The sequence below is a fragment of the Pocillopora verrucosa genome, chromosome 10 (assembly GCF_036669915.1).
Source record: "Pocillopora verrucosa isolate sample1 chromosome 10, ASM3666991v2, whole genome shotgun sequence".
Taxonomy (NCBI): Eukaryota; Metazoa; Cnidaria; class Anthozoa; order Scleractinia; family Pocilloporidae; genus Pocillopora; species Pocillopora verrucosa.
Genome location: NC_089321.1, coordinates 13,727,292 through 13,746,948, shown reverse-complemented (window position 1 = coordinate 13,746,948; position 19,657 = coordinate 13,727,292). Strand labels below are relative to the sequence as shown.

The 19,657-nt window shown below is 38.3% G+C and overlaps 2 protein-coding genes across 3 annotated transcripts; both read left to right on the top strand.

Annotated features, from left to right (window-relative positions):
- Positions 1-310: 310 nt before the first annotated feature.
- Positions 311-3,441, top strand: LOC136283670 (zinc finger protein 271-like). The gene is made up of 3 exons (XM_066172868.1): positions 311-387; positions 1,553-2,427; positions 3,085-3,441. Exons 1-3 carry the CDS (start codon positions 311-313, stop codon positions 3,417-3,419), a joined length of 1,287 nt encoding a protein of 428 aa, XP_066028965.1. The 3' UTR covers positions 3,420-3,441.
- An 8,832-nt stretch (positions 3,442-12,273) lies between these two features.
- Positions 12,274-18,457, top strand: LOC136283821 (zinc finger protein 420-like). Of its 2 annotated transcripts, none has more exons than XM_066173138.1 (2): positions 12,274-12,346; positions 15,397-18,457. In XM_066173138.1, exon 2 carries the CDS (start codon positions 15,408-15,410, stop codon positions 17,058-17,060), a length of 1,653 nt encoding a protein of 550 aa, XP_066029235.1. In that variant the 5' UTR covers positions 12,274-12,346; positions 15,397-15,407; the 3' UTR covers positions 17,061-18,457. The 2 variants fall into 2 exon arrangements, with proteins under 2 accessions (XP_066029235.1, XP_066029236.1); XM_066173139.1 differs by lacking the exon at positions 12,274-12,346 and adding an exon at positions 13,583-13,708.
- Positions 18,458-19,657: the final 1,200 nt, after the last annotated feature.

The window sequence follows — 19,657 nt, the reverse complement described above, 5'->3', positions numbered from 1 at the left end:
GAGAGAATTGGATGTAGGAGTGTTGATGAAAGAAGGTAATTTTTTTTATTTTTATGGCTAATACCTCATATAGGAGGCGAAGCCACACATGTCGTTGAAATGAGTCAGTGAGTTAGTAGTTTCCTGGTGTTACTGATTGTTTATTTCAGAGCACTAAAGAAGACGATAAACATCTTAAAATCATCTCAGTATGGTGCGTAAAAAATCTAAGCTTTTCCTTGCAGAAATATCTTAAAAGATGTGATTGGGGCACATAGAGGAATTTACTTTCTATCAAGAGAAAGCATTTTAATGGTTGGATTAGGGAATTATGCCCAGTAGATTGGAAAGTAAAGGTTTTTTTTTAGTCCTTGCCGTGACACTACACATGATGATAAAATCTCTCAAAATAATTTTACACTGGTGTCTCAAGCACGCATTTGATGACAAGACTGTTCATGGCATAAATATGTGGAAAGTTGATCTTAGTCATACAAGCTCTGAAGACTAATTTTATTTATTTGAGGAGGGAGCATTTTACCATTTCAATCAGCAATTTATACCCAAAAGAGCTGCCAAATTTGAGAAGGGAAGCGATGTCTTAACTAAGATACCTTGAGTTTAGCATGTGGAAAAGGGAAAATTAATTTTAATCAACAGAATAAAAACAAAAGGAGCATAGTTTAATCATTATTTGGGCCTAGAGGATAGACTGATAGAGGAACGGTGAGCCTTTTGAGCTAGCAGATATAAATTATGGCAACTATTACTGTTGTTAACATTATTATGTTTAATATTGTTAATATTATTGTTGCCATTCAATTATCGGGTGAGTGTCAAGTAATCAGTATATTCTTGAATCATCTTTCTCTTGTGGAACAGGGTACTTGTAAATATGTGGGGTGCAGTTGGCTTTCTGCACCAGAGACAAATCTTGTGCAACACTACATTCTAGTATCATTAGACAATCTTGAATTCTTTTTGATACTTTATACAAATTGTGCTATATCAGTAGCCGCATGAGGTGTTAAACTCCTTTTTTTGTGATTTTTATCATTGTCTTACCTTTTAACCAGATTCTCTCTATTAAAGTCTATTGGGAATCTCTTTTGTAGTGTCCACTAGAAATTTGTTTTGTCCAGTTTTTGTACTTTGGGTTCTCCACTTGAGACAGTGACAACTATAGATTAAAGTTTAACATCACAAGGACAACACGTAGATTGTGTGAACTGGTTGTGTGAGGCTATGTAAAGGGACTTGTTGGAAATGCACTTCTCTTTGTAGGTCCTTACTCATGTGAAGGTTTTTCTTTCAGGGCTTTTGCCAGAAATTGCACTGTCTGTGAATCCCTTTGTTCGTGGCAATTGTTATAGTAGAACTTCCTTTCCTGGAAGAGTACTACAGTGTTTGAAACATATTTTACCCAACTCACCATCCAATTTCTTTGTTTATTCAAACTTAAGGCATTGCTTCTGAAACCCTCTCAAATATGTGCATCTGGTTGAGTAAATCTCTTTTTTGTTTGCTTACATTTTAGAACACTTTGCATGGCAAAAAAAAAAATGTCCACTTCTGGGAAAAAGCCATATCAGTGCAAAACTTGTGACCAGTGTTTTGTAAAAAAAGGAAATCTACAAAGACATGAGAGATCTCACACTAGAGGAAAGCCATACCAGTGCAAAACCTGTGACAAGTGCTTTCATAGACAAAAAGATCTAGAGGTTCATGAGAGATCCCACACTGGAGAGAAGCCATACCGGTGTAAAAGCTGTGACAAGTGGTTTAGTGATAAAAGAAATCTACATAGACATGAAAGATCCCACACTGGAGAGAGGCCATACCAGTGCAAAACTTGTGACAAGTGGTTCACTCGAAAAGGAAACCTAACAGTACATGAAAGATGCCACACGGGAGAGAAGCCATACCGGTGCAAAACATGTGACAAGTGGTTTACGCAAAAGGCAAGTCTACGGATACACAAAGGAACCCACGTAGGAGAGAAGCCAAATCAGTGTAAATCTCGTGACAAGTTGTGTACCAATAATACTGATACACAAACCCATGAAAGATCGTACACAGGAGAGAAGCCATCTCACAGCTTTTACACTGGTATGGCTTCTCTCCGGTGTGGGATCTTTCATGTCTGTGACAAGTGCTTTCATAGACAAAGAGATCTAGAGGTTCATGAGAGATCCCACACTGGAGAGAAGCCATATCGGTGTAAAAGCTGTGACAAGTGGTTTAGTGATAAAAGAAATCTACATAGACATGAAAGATCCCACACTGGAGAGAGGCCATACCAGTGCAAAACTTGTGACAAGTGCTTTGCACGAAAGGGTGATCTAACAGTACATGAAAGATTCCACACTCGAGGGAAGCCATACCAGTGCAAAACTTGTGACAAGTGGTTTGCACAAAAAAGTCATCTAACAGTACGCAAAAGATCCCGTGTGGGATCTCATATGTGCTTTTAGCGTTTCTTTTTGTGTAAACCACTTATCACATGTCTTACACTGGTATGGCTTCTCTCCAGTGTGGGATCTTTCATGTCTATGTAGATTTCTTTTATCACTAAACCACTTGTCACAGCTTTTACACTGGTATGGCCTCTCTCCAGTGTGGGATCTTTCATGTCTATGTAGATCACCCTTTTGTGCAAACCCTTTGTCACAAGTTTTTCACTGGTATGGCCTCTCTCCAGTGTGGGATATTTCATGTCTATGTAGATTTCTTTTATCACTAAACCACTTGTCACAGCTTTTACACCGGTATGGCTTCTCTCCAGTGTGGGATCTCTCATGAACCTCTACATCTCTTTGTCTATGAAAGCACTTGTCACAGGTTTTGCACTGGTATGGCTTTCCTCTAGTGTGAGATCTCTCATGTCTTTGTAGATTTCCTTTTTTTACAAAACACTGGTCACAAGTTTTGCACTGATATGGCTTTTTCCCAGAAGTGGACATTTTTTTTTTTGCCATGCAAAGTGTTCTAAAATGTAAGCAAACAAAAAAGAGATTTACTCAACCAGATGCACATATTTGAGAGGGTTTCAGAAGCAATGTCTTAAGTTTGAATAAACAAAGAAATTGGACTTATTGGACAAAGGGTTTGCACAAAAGGGTGATCTAACAGTACATGAAAGATCCCACACCAGAGAGAAGCCATACCAGTGTAAAAGCTGTGACAAGTGGTTTAGTCATAAAGGAAATCTACATAGACATGAAAGATCCCACACTGGAGAGAAGCCATACCAGTGCAAAGCTTGTGAGAAGTGGTTTACTCAGAAGGGAACACTTCAAAGGCATGAAAAATTGCACTCTGGACAGCAGCCATATTCCTCAGATTATGATGAAACATTTACTTGCTGGATCTGTCAGGAGGAACTGAGCAGTTCATCCCAGCTCATTAACCACTATGAAGAACACATGAAGTTCCCTTGATTTTATTGTTGATAAGTCTATCTGATGTAAGGTTAAGATTTAAAGAACGTTTGAGTTTTGCAGTAAAATGAATAATTTTGATTTCTCAGATTGACTATCTTATAAAGTGGGACAGGTGTAGTGTTTAGACATTTCGTTACTGTTATATGGATTTATCGGTGCGAAAAGAATCATGGTACTGTAACATGGCGCTGGTGTAGATTAAAGAAACCTGTTGAGTTTATCTGCACCTATCAGGGTATTAACAGGCCATTATTACAACAGGTACAGCTATTACACCTGCAGCAGGCCAAATGCTATATGCTATGCCACTTTTACAATCTGCATCTAATGACAATGTCATTTCTTTTTAAATAGAGGTTGACCGGTTTTCTTTGTCAGTAATGCTCTTCAATAATCTTACAAGCTAATGTTTGTTTTCTAAGGATGCCTTTGCTTCCTCTTTCCTTTAATTTTCTTTAAGCTGAGGAACTGTCATTTTTGTAAAGTCAGTTGAGCTCAAAGGCACAGTAGAGTGAGTTTGAGATGCAACAGTACTTTAACCACTTTGCAGATTAGATAAAGGTGTAGTAATTTCAGGCGGTACAGTTTTTTCTTTTTCCTAATATGTCCTCTTCCCAGTACTCTAGTTTGTTTCTGATAGGATCTGGGCTCCCATTCCCTTTTTCTTAAGTGCCATTAACATGACTCTTGATGAAGACCCTGCAACATCAATGTTCCTTTCAACTCCTTGCTCGGTAAATGTTTTTACTACTTGGTACATTTGGAAAAGCCATGGGATATATGGGAAACCATAATATGAAGGTATTGGGTAACTCTCTTTCACTTGTAACCTTCCCTTAATCCTTTGAGAGAAATGAAATCACTCACCTATTGTTTTGCTTTCAACCAAAACTCTGTGGGGCTGGTATTCGGTTGCCAGTTTCTGAGATTTTTTACAGGGCTGCTAAGTACACCCATATTTTTATGATCTTTTCAGTAGTTTCAGGCCTCAAGAAATCATTCATTTTCTCTGGAAGGTGATACAGCATTATTTTCTTATCATTTCTTATGAGACTTATCCATTCGTGAACAGAACTTTCTTTTCCATCTGCATTTTTCTTTCCCAGACATCAAAAGACATTCCACAAGACCTTCTACTGTGAATGAACTTATTACTTATTTAGGTGTGCCTGTCTGTTGATCAGGTTTTCAATACTCTCCTAAATATCCCAATCATTAACTTCTGTTATTAAATTGGCAGTTAACACTTATTAGGTATTCTTAAAAGGAGGTGAAGTTCATCAACAATTATATGATCCAATTCAATGTCCAGAAGGGGTTCCTTACAGCAGCCATAATCATCCTTTGATTTTTTGAACATTTCTGTCAATTCTTGTAAAGACCTTGAAAGTGGCTTTGAATTGAAATAACTAAAATGCTGATCTATTTTCCATCTATCATCCTTTTGGATTTTACACCATGCACATGCATAGTTAGCTGTTGCCCCATTTAAACCTAGCATGCGGAGAATGAATTTATAATCACCGCAATGCATGGTCCCTAATTGTTCCTTTGAACAGAGCATCGTAATCTAACACAAGCTGTAGGCCAGGGAAAACTTGTGAGGTTTTCTCAGAGGGTCCTCAGTGATAATTCTATGCCATTCTTTTTACAATGGATAGGGTATTTCCAGGGCGAAAATTGGTTTCGTCTCCAAAAATTTAGCTGCATATCATCATTAAATCTGTTTATCAAACAAATTTTAAACATGTTTAAGCTTTGGTGTGAACGGGGTATAAGCTCCGGTTTACTGAACTCAACTACTTTTGCATATTCATGCTGACAGTTCTTTCTGTCATCCGACATTTTTTTAAAAAACCCGGGAAAATGTATTGTATTCCAACTCGGAGAACAGGAGGAGAGGCTACCTAGCTAGAAGAGAAATTTTCAAAATGGTGGACGAAGTAAGGCTGGAGTCAGCATGAGTGCACGAAGGGTGTTTGAGCGAGCGCAGAGCGCATGAAAGTGACACCTGGATGAACTCGTCTAGTTTGAGAAGAAAATATTAACCCTTTTTCCAGGGACGCTTGGAACCGTCAATTCTAGTTTTAATGGGCCGCTTTCAGTATAGAAATCGACTATGGCTTTCGAACAAGAGATTCAGATTTAAGGACATCAAACATGAGCACAGAGAACTTATGTGGAACGTTTTAAGGTAGCACGTTTAGACAAACTTAAGGGGAATTAGAGGAGAAGTATGGGGATTTTTCAGGAACAGGAGGAAATTTCAAAAGCGTTGGGAACCGTCGATTCATCAACTCTTTGTAAACAATATTGCTCAAAGGCAAAAGGAAATATTCTTCTTTTAAATTGGATTTGGCGACCTGACAAAAGTTTTATTCATAAGCTATGAAAGGAAGGTTTTGACTACGGTAAGTCCAGTTTTCACTGTTTTTTCTGTAATTTCAAACGCACCGAAATACAATCTAAGTCCACAAAGTGACGCGATTCGCATGCGCGGCGGCCATGATGTAATAAATTGTTCGCCATGAACTGTCTGGAAATACCTTTGCTACTGGCAATTGTTATGATTAAACATCCATTCATGTAGGAGTATTCCTGTTTGAAGTAAATTTTACACCGAATTCTGCCCATTTTCTCTGCCTATTCAAACCTAATCTATTGGTACTGAGTTTCAAAGGTAACACCTTGTTAGATATGTCCTTCCTTCGGTTGAATAAATAGAGAATAATACATGGGCGCGCGTAGATATGGAATTTCTCTTCGAGTGTTTCACTCGATAGTTCACGAGTGAGATGTCAAGTTGAACACAAGAAGAGAAATTCCATATCTACAAGCAACCATGTATTATTTTGTTTATCATATAAACACAAAAGCCCTCTTACTGGGAAGAAAAGGCGACTATTTTCAATGAAAATAAATGAGTCGAAAATCCCCGAATAATAATCGTAGAGTGCGTTGGCTCTAACTTTTAAGATAGAAAAGCTGAGCTCTGAACCATGATTGCAAAAACAACAATGGTCGTAAAGTCGACAGAAGACTTCTTTCAGGTAAACGGCCAAAATCGGCCGATGGCAAATCTACCAGTTGTCGATTTTCATTCTCAGCTAAGAAATGCTAACATCAAAGCCTCTGAATACGTAACTTTCGGTTTTTTCTTTTAGTATATTGGTTTTCTTCCCCTTCTAGGAAAGTTTGAACCTCACTGTCTGTCAGCGATACGGATTTTTTAGCATTTTAGCCGCCACAATCCGAGAACATTCCGACAAACTACCTTATATTGAGAACCGGGAAGGCTTTGCCGATCATTCATCAAATTGTCCGAGTGGCGCCAAAGGCGAGTGACGTGTCAGCAGCTGATTGGCTATATCAACACGTGAAAAAATACGAAATTTTTTCACGTGTGTTGTTACGGCTTTTCTCAGGCCGGAAATCCCTGTATAACACCGCAGTTTATATGATGAAAAACTTTTTTCAGAAATTATGAGTAGGTATCAATGGAAAAGTAACTTTGATATTCATAGCATAGATTCTTGTTTTACAATAAGATATTTTCAGTTTTTTGAGTACCCACTCAAGATCAAGGTACTTAGGGTGCGTTCCTTTGGGAGAAGCCGGATCTGGATTTCTGATCTGTGGCGTTCCTTTCGAGCAGATCCATTTTCAGATCAGTGGTCTATCAAATCCACTCTGGACAAGAATCACTGATCTTCGTAATCTAAAGACGGATCATTGGATCATTGATCCAACGCGTTCCTCTGAGCGAAGGATCCGAAATTAATCATTTTGCCCAGCGGCTCTCAATTTCAAACAAGTAGGTTCTTCATATATTGACCGGAAAGATTGTTGGCAATTGCTCCACAAATTCTGCGATAAACGCGAAATAAAATCGATTTTGTAATGTTAAATCGAGCGGCCACTGATCGCAGGCATTTAGGGTTCCCGAGTATCCTTATCGTAATTAATACTTGCTTCTGTAAGTCAATGGCAGGTCTCCCACCACTCCTTTGTCCATAAGGCAGACATAGGCAAATAGCTAAAAGGCGTCCCAAACAGCTGACTGTAGTTCTTGACATCTGAAAACGACTGTAAAAATTTGAAACAATGTAGAGTGGTTTAATACGTTGGAAATAATTATCTACCTCTCCCTTATCAAAAGAAACAATAGAAATTCTTCATCTTGACAACTTCTCACTTCTATTAGTATTGAATCATCGGAAAGTTCCTTTACTCAGGGACCGCGCAGAGGGAGGGGCTGGGGGGGCTTTAGCCCCCCCCCCCCACTTTTTTGCTAGAATAAAAATAAATTAAACAAAGAATAATTTAACAAAAAAATTTCCTTCACACATTCTTCTTTAGCCCCCCCCCCCCCCCCCACTCCAAAACTTGCTGCGCGGTCCCTGTTACTAACGAAACAACAGCTGTTCTATCCGCGACGGCAATCTTGTTTTCGTTTTTAAATTTAGCGCGCGATTCCGCTTGCGTGCTCTACAATTTCGCGCCTGCTGTCATGGTGACTGATCTGATGAACTAAAGCTAAGTTCCTTTGATGCAACTTGATCTGTGTGATCTTGGATCACAAAAACCTAATCTGGATCCTCCTAAAGGAAAGCACCCTTATTTTTCCCGTAAAGACCAATCTAGGCCACCTGCTCAACCGCTGACTGAAAATCAATCGGGATGACTCCAGGGCCGTAAAAACCTCGGATCAGCGGAAGGAAGGAAAACTTTCACTTGCTTTACCTTTTCATTGCATTAAACTTTTTACTTATTATGCCGATCACTATAGTCTTTTCAGTAACATATACAACCATACCAGAGTAATAATGTCCACCCAGGAACATATCAACAGGAGCTCTCATATCAACAGAAGCTCTCACATCCCATATAAACCCTTGGAGACTTCCTTTGCCCGTATTTTTTCTTCATTTGAGAACCTAACCAGAGGTTGCAGTGTGCTGGCTAATCGTAGCAAATCAAATTATTGTGTAACGACGCTCTGTCACACGCGATTACGAGAAACGTTCTTCTAGTGAAGACAGTCAAACTTCTGATTGTGATACTCTCGCGGACGTGGTGAGAACAGAGTATTTCGCGGGAATTTTGAAAACTAAGACTGTTCTTAAAATAAAATGATATATTGGCAGCGTAGGCAGGTATGATGCGTGAGAAAACTCCTAGTCCTAATGCTCAATCTTGTTCCCAGTGTCCTCTCTTCCCTGTTCAAATGAACAACCTTGGGGAACCTGTAAGTGAGGCGGCAGTTAACGGCAGATAACATGGGAGTTACTACATCACGGGCGACGAGCGGGGATAGAAAAAACGACCCAAATACGAGTGGTCAGCGGTGAAACAACTTTAATACCTCATATATAGACAGATCATTTGTAGTATCAGGAAACAATCGTGTTGTAAAGCCGAAGCGTAAACAGTTTACTTCGCTAAATAAAATGTTAAGCAATTCAAAAGTGTTGATTGTACATATATCTTTTACTGCTTCAATAAACAATGAAGGCATCGGTGGCATCCGAAAGGTACTAAGAAGAATTAAATGTACGTTTTGTAGTTGCAGAAAACAATCGTGTTGTAAAGCCGAAATGTTACCAAGTTACACTTCGCTACTTAAAAAGTTAAGCAATTTTCCTCAAGCTTTAACTGGAACAATACTTTTAATACTCTGTTAACCAACAGAGGCATCGGGAAAGGCATTGGTGACACCGGGAAAGGCATCAAGAAGAATGATATTAACGTTATGTAACTTGTTGTGTGACGAAAAAAACGTATCTTGACTTGTTCAAAGCACTAATCACAGTTAGCTTCCTTTTCATTTGAATTTTGTATCCACAGCCTAAGATGAGAAATTTAAAATTTCTATCAGCTGAACTTCTTTTACTGCATATTATATCTATTCAATCGCCCCCAATTCACGTGGAAAAAAGGGAAGTGAGAAAACACTGAGCTTCGAGAAACAGCCATGTTAAGGCTAATGTATTTACCATTCCTTAAATATTTATAATCAAGACCACTCGTTTAGGAGACCTGTTTTTCTTCCTATTCAATTGAACAACTGACTTTGCGTTTAAGCCGAGAAAAAAATCACAAAGTTTGAATTCTGGGATGTTGTCCACTGTTGGCTCCATCAAGTTACGATTCTGCACCATTGACGCTCGTGAAAATCTATCTTAATTGACTACCAAGGACTGTATTTCTTATCTTGCAAATTAAGGTCTCTACATGATATTAAGTTCATCATCTGGTTCATTGTTATAGTCAGCTTTAAAATTTAAACTCTACTTGTACTGACAAGAAGCCACCCTAAGGGCAGGTGAAATGTTGCGTAAGCGTCTCCGCGAAAGGCACATCCAGACAACTTGCATGGAAAACCTGGCCACAGCTATCGCACCCAAGCCAATCCTCTCCATCGTCGTCTTTGCAAATCTTACAGACCGCGGTATTTCTCCTATAATTGAACAAAAGATATGGGACGTCAAAGAGATCTTCGGACTGACATATGAATTCAGCCACAACCTTGTATCCCACGTTGGTATGTACACAGACGAAAAAAAGAGGAACTGCGTACCTTGTCGTTTTGTACGTGGCGTCCATCAGGGCCAGTTCACTACCACATCTTTCAAGCATTCGTTGTTGCCATGGCTCTTGATGTACAAAGAGGAAGGTTTCCTCAGGAGTTCTAGGTCTTGGTTCATCTTTTTCGTTAATGACAGCGTCTCTGGTACGGTAAAAGAAGTTGCTTTTGGGAGACTTAGTTTGCCAATCTTCTATTTTTTTACCCAATGCTTCTTGGTCGTCATCGCAATACTTCACTGCTGAAATCGCCTTGGCAATGTGGTTTCGCAAGTCCTGGCGACAAGGGTAGTATCGCCTATTTGTTTTCTTTGGCCTTCGTTCCTCGGGATGGCCTGAAAATAGATCCTCCCGAACATATTTATCAAGAGACCTTTGCACCTCAGAAAGGTTAGTTATATTTTGCTTTACGAGGTCGTAGATTTTGTCAACTACACGTTTATCGACGTATTGTCCTATCTTGGACGAGTCCCCGACAGGGTGGTTGACATGGGAAGAGCTTAACGGGATCTTCACGTGGAACCGAGTCGAAGTACGGAAACTAAACCCTAAGTCACTCTTCGATTTGGCATTGATTTCTTTTAGAATAGCCTTCTTAGCCATCACCAAGCTATTATCTGATAGGAACCTTGCTTTGTCGATGAAGTAATCGTTGTACACCCGAATACATCGAATCTGCATGACTGCCGGGCAATCCAATTTTCTCGAATTCTGCAAGTGTATTCTAGTTTTTCTTGCATAGTCGTGTACATTAGCGTAGTCACTCTTGCAGGTATAACTTCCTCGGGCATCCTAATTGGTACAGAAGATTTTAATACAGGTGTGTTCCACGAGAGCAAAATGAAATTACATTCTTCTCCCAGTTGCGATATCATCTGTGATTTTTACTGACTTCACTACTATTGCCAACACCCTTCCCCCTCATATTTCTTTGGGTAAATTGGTTATGAAACATATAACTTAAAACTCCTATAACATTTTGATCCTCGTAAAAAGAAAATTAATCAGTCCATTTGAATAAGCTTAAATTCAACCTCTTGACTCTCAGTTTCCGTTATCATTTCTCGATTGACCTCTTTTTTTACTTCAAATTTGAATGTTTGCTAATCCATTTACTGTAATTGTATCCAACCTTTGTGGATCCATGTATACAATGTCGAGTTTCACTGCTAGAGATTGAAAAGGGGTGGCCAAACAACTGTATGGGGACATTTCCGCGGTTGTTTTCAAGTACGGGAGGTGCTGTCAAATGAAATCAGATGGAGTTGTTAAGCAACATGCCTTATTTTCGGTTTGCGTGTAAAGGTGTCAATAAGAGCCAGACCTTTGACCCAAACCTTTGCACCAAAGCCACTGTCCGCTATTTTTAAACCAAATAGACCTTTTAGGTAGAGATAAATGAATTTAAAAAAATAACAACAGCAATAACAACAAACACAAAGAAACTAAAATGAAATATAAATAGGTAGTTCAGACGCAGCATCTCGCAAATCGCGTAAGACTGCCTTTGAAGAAATTTACCATAAACTCTGAAAGACGGCGATTCTTCTCAATTAAATTATCCCAGAATTAGGAGAGTCAGGATAGGAAACCGAGATCTGTGCACTTTAAAATACTGAGAGATTATATACCTGTTTGAGAAAATCTGTTGTGGTTTTTCTCTTTTGAATAGCTTTCTGTAAGTACATAACACGTGGAGTTCAATGCCTGAAATGAAACTAACAGATCATCCATCTCTGCTCTGTTTCTCTCGAAATATCCAAAACAATAATTGCCTTCAACAGAAAAGCCATTGAGACGTTCTTTCAAAAAGTCAATCTCTAAATCTCTTAACATTGTTGGCTTTTAGTCTTCATCCATGGCAAAATCTTCCAGGAAAAGCAAACTACAGTGCGAAAACCAAGTTCCTGCCAAATTTGATTGACATTTTTGACAACCGGAAATCATGATACTTTTTTTTCGTCACGCACGTCACGCAGCTAGCTACAAACCATATATATAATTATTCTTGGTGCCTTTCCAAATGCCACTGACTCCCTCTCCGAAGCCTCCATTGTTTATTAAAGCAGTAAAAGATATGAGTTCAATCAACACTTTTGAAAAATTGCTTAAACTGTGAAGTAAACTGTTAACATTTCGGCTTTACAACACGATTGTCTCCGGAACAACAAATTATATGTCTCTATATGAAGTATAAAAGCTGTTTCACCGCTGACCGCTCATATTTGGGTCGTTTTTTCTATCCCCGCTCGTCACCCGTGATGTAGTAACTCCCAGATAACATCAGTTTACTGAGGAGACAAGGGCGAATCACTTTGGGAAACAGAAAAACTTGTAAGGTATGAGTACAATGTTAAATTTAGCTTATTTCCCACGATGGTAGTAGTAGTTGGCTATATACCTAAATATTTTGTGTTCGTCTGGGTTTCCTTTTCAAATTCGATGGAGTTACTGCTATCAATTAAAAGAACTGAAGTAGTTTGTTTTCATTTGAAATTTACTTTGGAATGTCTCAACTGTTAAAATGTTTCCATTGCCATTAAGCATATCTTGAACCAAATGGATATCTCAATGAAACCAATGTTTCAGCAGTGATGCACTCCGGTAATGTGCAATTTAAGCATTTGTAGAAAAGGAAGGCAAAAATATAGGTTTTGACTTCATTCAAACCTGTGCTTCCCAAATTCTACCAACTGAAGAATTTTTCGTGAATGCACCATGGAAAGTTTGAATGGATGAATAGTTAGCAAATCCTTCTCCTTTTTAGATGGCTGTCCCTTTGTAAGCCAAAAGCATATGAGAGAGTTTCCTTACTAAAGAAATTTTACACTTAATAAGTTGTTTGGGTAACAGAAAATTTGGAATAAAATAGATGAATGTACTTTGATGAAAGCAAGGTTCAAAATAACAGCCGGCTGCCGGCGGCAGCCGCAACTTTTAGCGCACTTATCAGCGATTTTTCACCGAAGAACTAGAATTTCATAGCAAAATATTACGCTTACTGATCGTCCAACTGAAGTAAAGTCGCTGTGATGCTATGATGAACTTTTCATGTTAGGCAATTAAGCAGCCAAGAAATGCGTGAAAAGCTTTTCGGAAACGTAAACGAGTATAAAGTTTCGAAATTCGAAGCGTGCTACAGGGAGTATTTTTGTTTACAGTATTCGGCTTTCCACGTATTTGTTGGAGCGTGAAACATGCAAGTTTGTGTAAACACCGTCACATTATCGTATTTACGTTTCTGCACTTACATACTACCTTTAATCAAGATTTATTTCCTGCCAAATCCTGTTCAATGTCGTTTGCAAAGCCTTCTTACACGTTCAAATTAAAGTCGGCAGACAGTTTGTCTCGACGAAATTGTATATTTCACGCTTGAAGAAACACCGAAAAATTGAGCCGTTTGCAACGTTTTCTTAGAAAAGGAATTGCTGCCACAAAACATGTTGATCAAAATAAAGATTCTGATGCTGAAATTATTTTAAGCAATTTAAGGTAATTATTCCTTTCAGTACTGTTAATAAATCATGTTGAGTGTTGAAGACATGTGCTGACTGCTCATTTATTATTGACAGTTAGGAAAACAATGAGCCTTGACAAAAGCCTACAAATTCACGCTAAAAGCTGAAGAATTATTTTCAACCCTGAAAGTTATGGCTTTACTTCGAGTGAAAGACCAATAACTTGAAGATAAAAAACAGGTAAAATTATACAGTTAGGAAACGTTTATACTCATTGAGAGGATTGGATGTAGGAGTGTTGATGAAAGAAGGTAATTTTTTTTATTTTTATGGCTAATACCTCATATAGGAGGCGAAGCCACACATGTCGTTGAAGTGAGTCAGTGAGTTAGTAGTTTCCTGGTGCTACTGATTGTTTATTTCAGAGCACTAAAGAGGACGATAAACATCTTAAAATCATCTCAGTATGGTGCATAAAAAATCTAAGCTTTTCCTTGCAGAAATATCTTTGAAGGTGTGATTGGGGCATATAAAGGAATTTCCTTTCGGTCAAGGGAAAGCATTTTAATGCTTGAATTAGGGAATTAAGCCCAGTAGATTGGAAAGTGAAGTTTTTTTTTTAGTCCTTACTGTGACACTACACATGATGATAAAATCTCTCAAAATAATTTTACACTGGTGTCTCTGGCACGTAATTGATGACAAGACTTTTCATGGCATAAATATCTGGATAGGTGATCTATTAGTCATACAAGCCCTGAAGACAAATTTTATTTATTTGAAGAGGGAGCATTTTACCATTTCAATCTGCAACTTATACCCAAAAGAGCTGCTAAATTTGAGAAGGGAGTGTTGTCTGAAATAAGATACCTTGGGTTAAACATCTGACCAGGGGAAGGGTGAGATGGTGGAATATCCTACAATGGGGAATGTCTTGTTGTATGAAACAAAAGAAATTGCGATGAAATGGGAAAATGAATTTTATTCAGCAGGCAAAATCAAAAGGAGCATAGTTTAATCAATATTTGGGCCTAGTGGATAGACTGATAGAGGAACTGTGAGCTCTTTGAGCTACCAAATATGAATTATCATAACTATTACTATTGTTATCATTATTATATTTAATATTGTTAATATTTTTCTTAACATTCAATTTTCAGTTGAGTGTCAAATAATCAGTATATTCTTGAATCATCTTTCTCTTGTGGAACAGGGTACTTGTAAATATGTGGGATGCAGTTGGCTTTCTGCACCTGAGACAAATCTTCTGCAACACTACCTTCTAGTATCATTCTACAATCTTGAATTCTCTTCCATACTTAATACAAATTGTGCTATATAAATAACACATATAGTGTTAAACTCCTTTTTTTGTGATTTTTATCATTTTCTTTTACCTTTTTAACCAGATTCTTTCCATTAAAGTCTATTGGGAATCTCTTTTGTAGTGTCCATTAGAAATTTCTGTTCTCCAGTTTTTGCACTTTGAGTTGCTCCACTTGATGGTGATAGGTGGAGTGACTTTTCCATTTAGACAAGTTCATTGAACAAATTGTTCACACAATGACAACTATAGATTAAAGTTTAAAATCACAGGGACAACATTTAGATTGTATGAACTGGTTGTGTGAAGCTATGTAAAGGGACTTGTTGGAAGTGCACTTCTCTTTGTAGGTCCTTACTCATGTGAAGGTTTTTCTTTCAGGACCTTGGCCAGAAATTGCACTGTCTGTGAATCCCTTTGTTAGTGGCAATTGTTATACTAAACCTTTCTTTCCTGAAAGAGTATGACTGTTTGAAACATATTTTGCTCAACTCACTGTCCAATTTCTTTGTTTATTCAAACTTAATTCATTGCTTCTGAAACCCTGTCAAATATGCGTGTCTGGTTGAGTAAATCTCTTTTATGTTTGCTTCTTACATTTTAGAATACTTTAGCATGGCCAAAACATTCACTTCTGGGAAAAAGCCATACCATTGCAAAACTTGTGACAAGCGGTTTACTAGGAAACAAGATCTGCAAAGACATGAAAGATCCCACACTGGAGAGAAGCCATACCAGTGTAAAAGCTGTGACAAGTGGTTTAATCAGAAAGGAAATCTGCGAGTACATGAAAGATCCCACACTGGAGAGAGGCCTTACCAGTGCAAAACATGTGACAAGTGGTTTGCACATAAGGGTGATCTAACAGTACATGAAAAATCCCACACTGGAGAGAGGCCTTACCAGTGCAAAACATGTGACAAGTGCTTTGTACGAAAGGGTGATCTAACAGTACATGAAAGATCCCACACTGGAGAGAGGCCTTACCAGTGCAAAACATGTGACAAGTGCTTTGCACGAAAGGGTGATCTAACAGTACATGAAAGAGTCCACACTGGAGAGAGGCCATACCAGTGCAAAACTTGTGACAAAGGGTTTGCACAAAAGGGCGATCTACAAGTACATGAAAGGTCCCACACTGGAGAGAAGCCATACCAGTGCAAAACTTGTGACAAGTGGTTTAGTCAGAAAGGAAATCTACAAGTACATGAAAGATCCCACACTGGAGAGAAGCCCTACCAGTGCAAAACTTGTGACAAGTGGTTTGCACAAAAAAATAATCTAACAGTACATGAAAGATCCCACACTGGAGAGAAGCCACACCAGTGCAAAACTTGTGACAAGTGGTTTGCATATAAGGGTGATCTAACAGTACATGAAAGATCCCACACTGGAGAGAAGCCTTACCAGTGCAAAACATGTGACAAGCAGTTTCCACAAAAGAGTCATCTAACAGTACATGAAAGATTCCACACTGGAGAGACACCATATCAGTGCAAAACTTGTGACAAGCAGTTTCCACAAAAGAGTCATCTAACAGTACATGAAAGATTCCACGCTGGAGAGAGGCCGTACCAGTGCAAAACTTGTGACAAAGGGTTTGCACAAAAGGGTGATCTACAAGTACATGAAAGGTCCCACACTGGAGAGAAGCCATACCAGTGCAAAACTTGTGACAAGTGGTTTAGTCAGAAAGGAAATCTACATAGACATAAAAGATCCCACACTGGAGAGAAGTCATACCAGTGTAAAACTTGTAATAAGCAGTTTACTCATAAAGGAAATCTACAAGTACATGAAAGATTCCACACTGGAGAGACGCCATACCAGTGCAAAACTTGTGACAAGCAGTTTCCACAAAAGCAGGTTCTAACAGTACATGAAAGATCCCACACTGGAGAGAAGCCATACCAGTGCAAAACTTGTGGTAAGCGGTTCATGCAGAAAAGAAAACTACAAGTACATCAAAGATCCCACACTGGAGAGAAGCCCTACCAGTGTAAAAGCTGTGACAAGTGGTTTAGTCGTAAAATAATTCTGAGAGTACATAAACGATCCCATGCTGGAGAGAAGCCATACCAGTGCAAAGCTTGTGACAAGTGGTTTACTCAGAAGGGAACACTTCAAAGGCATGAAAAATTGCACTCTGGACAGCAGCCATATTCCTCAGATCACGATGAAACATTTACTTGCTGGATTTGTCAGGAGAAACTGAGCAGTGCTTCCCAGCTCATTAACCACTATGAGGAACACATGAAGTTGCCTTGATATTATTGTTGGTACATGTAAGTCTATCTGATGCAAGATTAAAAATACATGAAACAAGCACAATAGGGAAGCAGGTGCATTATAGATGTAAAGTTTTGGTGATATACTCTCTTTAGGTTAGACTGAAGTTATATTTTGGTGAAAAAGTAAAGTTTTCTATTTTCCTCTTCACGAATTTCAGTGGATTGTAATCAAACTTGGTTGTTGGGTCATTCACAAATAGCAGTTATTGAAATGATCACAGATTGAGGAAATACATGTTGATAACGAGAGTAGCTTGTTACAGGTTAGAGGAGATCCATGGTAAAAAACAGAGCAGCAGAAACAAAACACTATTTATTTTTTAATTAGCTTCATGTTAAAGCTCTAATTCGAAGAAAGCATTTGAGTATGTAATTGTTGTGAGTTTTGCTTGTGACTTATTAGTTCAGCCCAGCAGACTGTTAAAAATGGATGCAGAGTCTGCATCAAAGTCTGCTGAAATTCCTTCCATATATTTAGGGCTCACTTTTATTTTTCTCAAATCAAGCAATTTATATACAAGGTCAGACAGATAGGAGTTTTCATTTTGTCACAAGAATGAGATGAAGCCAAAAAAACTCATGAAATTGAATGTTCCCATTAGGATTTGAACCCTCACAGTGTAACATTGTGGCTACTCTCATAACCTAGCAGTCAAAAAAAAAATGATCAGGAGTAGACTTTATGTACCAGTTGCATGAAGCTATTTTAAAGGACTCGTTGTTGATGCACTTCTTTCTTTATGTGCTGACTCAAATCAAAATTTTTGTTTTTGGGCACCTGCCAGCAGTGAGCATGGTGAACAGTTTCATACAGTCAGTAATTGTTATTGCTGAGGCACATGTTGTCAGTGATCAACACTACCAGCAGGGATTTTCTCAGTAGTCAACATGATGGGCATGTATTTCTGCTAGCTCTGAAATGGTAGACCATCAGAGAAAAATGCCTTGGTTATTTCTAGCAGTTGTCACAAGTCACAAGTGACTTTTTAAAGCCGATGTAAAGGAGAAGAAAAGCCAACAGTCAGGGAGTATGTTTTAACCCTTTAACTCCCATAAGTGACCAACTCCCATAAGTGACCAAGACAGAATTTCTCCTCACAATACCAATGCAACATAGAGCACACAAGTGATGAGAATGAAGAAAAATATCAGTTAGAAGATTATCAGTTGATCCAATACCAAATTCTCAAAACTAACATCTCAAGAACTGTATGGCAGAAAGTAAGGAGAATTACTAATGAGATCTTGGGAGTTTAAGGGTTAGAGTTGAATGAGTTATTTCAAGGCGATCACTGGATCACAAAGTACATAAAACTTCTGTTATATTTCTGGAGCTCGAGGAGCTTAATAAGCTTACATTAGAAGAGAAATTGTGATCTAGTATTAAAAGACGTTTGAGTTTTGTAGTAATATGAATAATGTTGATTTCTCAGATTGATTATCTTATAAAGTGGGACAGCTATTACACCTGCAGCAGGCCAAATGCTATATGCTATGCTACTTTTACTATCTGCATCTAATGACAATGTCATTTATTTTTAAACAGAGGCTGACTGGTTTTCTTTGTCAGTAATACTCTTCAATAATCTTACAAGCTAATGTTTTGTTTTCCTAGCAATGCCTTAGATTCCTCTTTCCTTTAATTCTTCCTTAAGCTGAGGAACTGTCATTTTTGTAAAGTCAACTGAGCTCAAAGGCGCAGCAGAGTGAGTTTGAGATGCAACAGCACTTTAACCACTTTGCAGATTAGAAAGAGGTGGAGTAGTAATTTTAGGGGGTACATTTTTTTTTTCTTTTTTGGAATATGTCCGCCTCCCAGTACTCAGTTTTGTGTTCCTGATAGGATCTGAGCTCCCGTTCCCTTTTTCTTAAGTACCATTGGCATTATTCTTGACGAGGAACATCTCCAACAGAGTCCCTCTTGTTGGATTTCATGAAATTAGTGGACCTTGCAACATTAATGTTCCTTTCAACTCTTTGCCCTGTAAATATTCTTACTGCTTGGTACATTTGGAAAAACCATGGGATTTGTTGGAAACCATTATATGAATGTATTGGGTAACTCTTTTTCACTCATAACCTTCCCTTAATCCTGTGAGAGAAATGAAGTCATTCACCCATTATTTTGCTTTCAACCAAAACTCTGTAAGGCTGGTATTCGGTTGCCAGTGACTGAGATTTTTGCTCAGGCCACTGCAGCGTCCACCCATATTTTTATGATATTGTCAGCAGTTTTAGGCCCCAAGAAATCATTTTCTCTGGAAGGTGAAACAGCAGTGTTTTCTTATCATTTCCCATGAGACTTGTCCAGTCATGAACAAAACTTTCTTTGCCATCTGCGTTTTTTTTTTCAGACATCAAAAGAAACTTCATAAGACCTGCTGTCAATGAACTTATTTAGGTGTGCCTGTTTGTAGATCAGGTTTTCAATACTCTCCTCAATATTGCAATCATCAACTTTTGTTATTAAATTGGCAGTTAACACTTAACAGTTATTCTTAAAAGGAGGTGAAGTTCATCAACAATTATATGGTCCAATTCAATGTCCAGAAGGGGTTCCTTACAGCAGCCATA